Source organism: Poecilia formosa, unplaced genomic scaffold (genome assembly GCF_000485575.1).
Source record: "Poecilia formosa unplaced genomic scaffold, Poecilia_formosa-5.1.2 Scaffold92, whole genome shotgun sequence".
Lineage (NCBI taxonomy): Eukaryota > Metazoa > Chordata > Actinopteri > Cyprinodontiformes > Poeciliidae > Poecilia > Poecilia formosa.
The window spans coordinates 2,110,965-2,117,717 of NW_006800031.1; the positions used below are offsets into that span (position 1 = coordinate 2,110,965).

The window sequence follows — 6,753 nt, forward strand, 5'->3', positions numbered from 1 at the left end:
CAAACTGTTCTCCACCCCAATGTCACCCTAAAATTATCACTTGCCCCATCAAATAACTCTCATCAAAGTCTTCTATAGACAACACTGTGATCAGGGAGTAAAAATCAGGTTAGTAACACTAGTTTGGGAAATAGGAAACATAATAGTCTGAATTGAGGTCATAAGCAAAGCAATTGAAAAAAATCCTCCTGGAAGCAGTGATATGTTAACCAGGGACACTCCCTCTTTTGCCATAGTTCTTGCGTAATCCATCTAACATAACCTGCTTTTATAAAATTCCCAAGCAGAGAGAGTTTGAGGCAGATGAGGAGGAGAGAACAGGAGCAGAACTGATAGTGGATTATTAGACAACACGCGTAGAGCTGTTGGGATTAGGAGGCAAGTGGCGCATATCACCTTGTGGGAAAGCATACGGATACACCTGTATGTTTCCCAATGAGATGCAGATACTGCAGCAGCTGGCTGTTCTGGGTAACAACAACTTTCTTTACTTTGTTCAGAAATGTAATGTAATCCACTTGACAGAAACTTTTTTTTCAATGTATTTTATGCAGTGAAACTACCATTAACATTAAACTTGTGCCATATCCACTGACTGATATATCAAAATGTGTTGCTGTTTGCATTGCAATTTCTGTGAATAGAATAGAATAGAAACAGCCGTTGCTGTCCCACAATAGGGAAATTCAGGTGTAAAAGCAGAGACAGACATGAAGGTAACAATAATAATAATAATAATAATAATAATGATAATAATAAATGACAATGATGACATACTGTAAAAGACTAAAATAGAAAATACTGTGCAGTTTTTAGAAATAGGCATATAGGACTACTCATGACCCAAGGGATGTGTAACTGAGTCAGAACATGTCAAAAACGAACATTGAAAAATACAGACTATTTCTAATGCAGTATGTCAGTGCAGAAAAAAACAGTTAGGCACTAAGGCAACTCTTGCCATCCATGAATACANGACTGAAGAACAGCAGCTCCAGCTCTGATCCTGACTGATCTTTCCTCACTAAATCCTCTGGTCTTTAATGAACTTCCCCTCTAACAGCGGTTTCTCATCAGCTCTCTCTCTCTTATTAGAAAACAGTATGAAAACGTTAGCTGCTACGTTAACAATCTGGTTATTTCGGGCCAATTTAGCTACATAGGAAATATTTCTCGGTTGTTTAGAAGCGAGTTTCTGGCTGAAAAGTTAAGTAATTCTGCTCTTTCATCCTTACCTGTGAAAAGTAATGCCAATGAATCCAGTTTGTTTCATAAAACGGTTGAAACAGGTCCTCACAGCACAGGAATTAAGGAACTCCGGTCGCTCTGCTGCCACGTGGCAGTGATGTAATGGAGGACTCGGCACTCAAAGAGGCTCTACGTATTCATGTCTGTGTTGGACGGGGTCATGTTACGCAGGTAAAATTCAGACCCTGGGGTGAATTTACACAGACGATCACCTGATGTCTTGAAAGGTCAGTGTCTTGTGTCACGTGACAACTAAATTGGGTGTTTATGAAGTGTGCTTTATAAAACTACATGTCCTAAGGACCTTTAAGTCTCATCCGTTGTTTTTAAATAGCTGTAAAACCATAACATTTAGTGCAAAACTTGTATGCGGGATTGTTTTCGAAGGATTAAAGCCTCCTCTTGCGGACAAGTTAAAAAAAAAAAAAAGCCGCGCGATTAGTCATCCCACCCGTGAGATCATCGGATGGTAGAAGGACACTCCTCTTTCGCCTTAATCCATCCAGCATGACCTGCTTTTATAGAAGGAGGAGGAGAAAGAAGGAGCAGAACTGATAGTGGATTACTAGACAACACGTGTAGAGCTGTTGGGATTAGGAGGCAAGTGGCGCATATCACCTTGTGGGAAAGCATACGGATACACCTGTATGTTTCCCAATGAGATGCACATACTGCAGCAGCTGGCTGTTCTGGGTAACAACAACTTTCTTTACTTTGTTCTGAAATGTAATGTAATCCACTTGACAGACTATTTACCATTGTATTTACCAGGTGTAGTTAGAAACTTCTTTCATTAAAATGTATTTTATGTAGTGAAACTACCATTACAATTAAAGTTGTGACATATCCAATGACTGATATAGTACTTCAAAATGTGTTACTTTTTGCAATGCTGTTTCTGAGTATAGAATAGAATAGAATAGAATAGAATAGAATAGAATAGAAACAGCCTTTGTTGTCCCTCAAAAGGGAAATTTGGGTGTAACAGCCGCGACAGACATGAAGGTTCACACAAAGGTTCTTAAAGTGTTAAAAACAATAAAGAAATAAGATTAACAACAATAATAATGACATACTATAAAAGACTAAAATAGAAAATACTGTGCAGTTTTTAGAAATAGGCATATAGGACTACTCAAGACCCAAGGGATGTGTAACTGAGTCAGAACATGTCAAAAACGAACATTGAAAAATACAGACCATTTCTAATGCAGTATGTCAGTGCAGAAAAAAACAACAGTTAGACACTAAGGCAACTCTTGCCATCCATGAATACATTATACATAGACTGTTAAGCATTACTTATTCAAATAACAATCCCTATTAAAGAAGTCTAGATTTTAAAAAATAGGCTCTTCAGTTGCACATGTGCATTGTCTGTAAGCAGCAACATGGCCTGTAACTCAAGCAGAAAGAAAAGCTTGCATAATTATCATGGTTGGTGGTTGGTGATTAACCCAAATGCAGAAGCAGAACTGTCGAGCAGATGATGAAAAAATATAAGAAAAAAAATGAAATTAAAAAACTTACAAAAACCACAAGAGCAAAAGACAAAATAATAACTCCAAAGAACATCCAGAAAGAGACAGAAGGAGTACAGTGAAACAAGAGAAGTAACAGAAGAAACCAGCAAGGAATGTCTGAGAAAGAGGTGCTTAAGTACTGGGAGGTTGAATGCTGAGACAATGGAACTGGGCTGATTAGCTAGTTATTGCAGCTGTGAGGGAAGGAAGCAGAAGGCAGACTGAGGAGAACGGAGAGAGAGAAAGTAGCACAGGGGACAAAGGAGAGTGCACAAAGGATTAGGAAAAACACTACAGAATAAATAGACACAAGAAACAAAATAAAACTAGAGAAACAAGGAATAACTAGACACAAGAAACATAAGAAGTGACCAAAGTAAAACAAAAGGCTTGGCTGATCTTGGAAAGGGAACTAAGAAACACAGAAATGAACAAAATCCAAAAACCAACTCAAACAACCCAACACTTCACATTTTTGGGTTCAAACTCTTTTGTTGCAATTCCATAACTGATCTGAGAGCCTTTCTTGTAATTTTGACATTCTTTTTGTGGCTGTTTGTGGTTTTTCTTTGTTCATATCAATTTATGTTTGCTTGATTAGAGATGACTGTTTAACATAATGGAATTTAATATATAAGATATCGTAGACATCAGAAAGTAATTTTTTCTGCTTTATCTTTTGTTTTAGTGGTATGCCGCAGTCTAGCAACAGGCCAGATCTCCTCGCGCTACTTCTTCACCCAAGAACCAATGCCCTGGGTCAAAGGTCGTGAGTACTGTCAGAGCCACTTTGTGGACCTTGCTGTTTTGAGCACAGAGGAGGAATACTCTGCTCTCCTCAGTGCCATCCCCACAAACAATGCCAGCTTTTGGCTTGGTCTCCATAAGCAGAGCAGTGGCTGGGAGTGGACCGATGGGGAACAGCTGAGACTCACTCACTGGTACAACTACAACCATGAGGGCCACTGTGTAAGCTTGGAGGCCATGTTTGAAGAAAAGGACAAGCTACTGGCTCGTTATTGTAATGAGGAGCACAGGGTTGTTTGTCAGGGTAAGAAATGTTATTTTGAAGAACCTTTACATACTTCCTGCTCAATTAATTTTTTTCCTTGCACAAAAAATGCTAAATATCATTGCATCATTGCATTGCAATCGTGATAGGATTTTTTTTTTTGCCTAAAAAATAATATCACACAGATGCATTTTATCCAGTTAATGTGTTGCATCCTTTGTTGTAACTTTATTTGAAGGGCTGTGCATTAGACTGACATGAGACATGAGTCATAAACATGACCTATCACCTGTCATGACTGTAATGAAACGGTATTAGTTAAGTGGCGAGGTAGATGCAGTAGACACAATTATGTAGAATGGAATGATGATTTAATGATGAAGAGTACAAAAATGCAGGCAGCACAGGAGAGTACAGGCAAGGAGCTCAGAATCTGGTAGCAATGGTAAACAGTACTCACAAATGGGAACGACGACGACAGAATAGACGGCAGACAAGATGACAAGACGAAGACAAAGGAACACAGGTGGGTCTAAATACAAAGGGAGACAATCAGGGGAAACCAGGAACAGGTGTACTCAATCGAGGGGTAGACAGGACAACAAGGGACTCAACAGTGTGTGTAAATAAACACACAGAAAAACCAAATCCCTACAATGACCATGAAGGAGTCTTCAAAAATGTTCAAGACTGTTGTCATGAAGTGTCATTCTTTAAATAATGACACATTTCATGTAAAGTTGACACTTTTAATTGACTTTTAATTAAGGTTTTAATGAAACTTTACATAAAAAGTGTCATTATGTACAAAGTGACACTTCAGGCCAACAGTCGTAATCATTTATGCAGAGTCATTCATGTTCATGACAGGTGTTATGCCATGTTTATGACAGTCTAGTGTCAGTCACCCCTTCAAATAAAGTGTTACCTAATATTTATATACATATATTAAATATTTTTCTCATAATTAATTTAACTAATTTACCATTAATTAAATCTTAATCTAAATCTTCCAGGGCCCGTTTCCCCTCAGTCAGTGTCTGTGGACTTTGTGAACATCGATCACATGAATCTAAGCTGGAACATCTCTGCACTGATGCAGACGACTTCTCACTATTACAATGTGACAATATGCAGCTTCATTTGTGAGACGCTGTTCTACTACTACACCAATGGCTCCTCCCTTATGAGCATCAGCATCTCCAACTTAAGTGCAGCCACAGAGTACTTCATATACATTTCTGCTGTTGTTATTCATCTTGACCATGGGACCAGCAGGAAATGGATTCTTCAAGATAATCCTATAATGTTCAACGCTAAAACAGGTGGGAGGAATTTTAAGGGAAATAATAAAGTATTGATGTTGGAGGTCAATTATGCAAATCTGCAGCTCAGACAATTAAAAGTGCAGTGCCTTGTAAAGTAATCATACCCCTTGAACATTTTGCCACATTACAATCAAACATTTCAGTGCATAAAAAATTCATCCTCCTAAAATGGCCCCCATTGGTAATCTAAGGTAAATGTTTAGGTATATCCTGTTTTCTGTCATCGTTTGAGTTCTAAAGCAGTACATTAATTTCAAAGTCTTGTTCTTGCTTTGAAAGATGTGCTTAGTAGTTAGACAAGGCCTTGAAAGTAAATAAAATACAAGAAGAATTGATACCTGTGAGAGATGCTGTACCTTGGATGAAAATAAATTTATTCTCATGTGCATATTTTCTCTTCCGCAGCAACGTCTAATAAGACTCAAAAAAAAATTTCATCGTTTTGGATTTATTCAGTCTGGCTGTTGGTCTCTTCATTTTGGTGTATTTATCACATTGTGAAAAAAGGCAAGTTTTGATTTTTCTGTCTATAAATATACATCTGAGTACTCACATGCTAATAACACATTATTTGATCTCAAATCCGCAGAGAGAGTCCAAGACAGATCGTCAGTGGATTCAACGATTGCTGAACTGTTACCACACAGAAGTGGGTCAGAAAAACTGGAAAATGTCATATTTTAGCAACCAAGAAAAAAGTTTTACTTTGACCCTAAGGCAGTGGTTCCCAAACTTTTTCTTCTGCGCCCCCCCCCAGTGGTTTCCAAACATTTTCTGCGCCCCCCCCTATGGATTACAAATGGCTGTCTGGTTGAAACGACACGTGTGTGGGGGTGGGGGGGAAGGATCGACTTTTTTGGGGGCAAAATGAATGTACGTACCTGAAAATAGACACCAACATCGGTAGCCTACAAGGTACTTGTTAAGCTTAAGGTTCTGTATTGATATTAGCTGGTCATCTTTTAGCTAACATTACCTGCATCCAACAGCTTTACTGAACTCGGTCGGTTAGTTTGGAGGGAAAAACTGTGAAAAGTTCTTTGCGTTTTGCTGGTTTGCTGCCGTGATCTAACACACCTGCGTTGCTCCGCACAGCAGCAGCAGGTCTCCTTCACAGGTGGAAACCCAGCGCGAGTGTCGTAGCGATCATGTTGCGTTTAAAGGCGGTTCGGAAAAACAGGTTACAACATGTTAACAACGGATTAAACAGTTTTAACTGCTGATAAAAGTGACAGAGGACACAAATATGGGAAGTGTGGAAGCCTCTACTGTATCAAATCGACATAGGAATAACAGAGTTGGCTATTCTAAGGTAAAAACCCAGCGCATACAGTGTTCATGTTTTGTTTTTTGTTTTCATCCAGACGGCTTCTCGCGCCCCCCCTGCAATGACACGGCGCCCCCCCTAGGGGGCGCAGCCCACAGTTTGGGAACCTCTGCCCTAAGGAGACATTAAATTGTTTTCAGTTCAAGCTGTGAAAAGTTTCAAGATGTTAGTTTTGTGTTACATTGTTGTGTACATTGCATAGATGCACATTACTGAAGATCTGTTTCATATTTATATAATCCGTTTAGTTCACAGGCACTTAAGTTTAATAGACTGGCTATCGGTCAAACTTGGTGCATGAACAGATAAGCTACA

The 6,753-nt window shown here is 38.9% G+C and overlaps 1 protein-coding gene across 1 annotated transcript; it reads left to right on the plus strand.

Annotated features, from left to right (window-relative positions):
• The first annotated feature begins 328 nt into the window (after positions 1–328).
• On the plus strand, positions 329–5,629 carry LOC103142062 (uncharacterized). The gene is made up of 4 exons (XM_007557921.2): positions 329–471; positions 3,460–3,822; positions 4,800–5,108; positions 5,517–5,629. The coding sequence occupies exons 1-4, from the start codon at positions 426–428 to the stop codon at positions 5,627–5,629; spliced, it is 831 nt and encodes a 276-aa protein (XP_007557983.2). The 5' UTR covers positions 329–425.
• The last annotated feature ends 1,124 nt before the right edge of the window (positions 5,630–6,753 follow it).

Coding starts and splice junctions, on each gene's coding strand:
- LOC103142062 (XM_007557921.2), top strand. CDS start 426: ATGTTTCCCAATGAGATGCAGATACTGCAGCAGCTGGCTGTTCTGG. Junction 472..3,459: donor GCAGCAGCTGGCTGTTCTGG/GTAACAACAACT, acceptor CTTTTGTTTTAG/TGGTATGCCGCAGTCTAGCA. Junction 5,109..5,516: donor AATGTTCAACGCTAAAACAG/GTGGGAGGAATT, acceptor TCTCTTCCGCAG/CAACGTCTAATAAGACTCAA.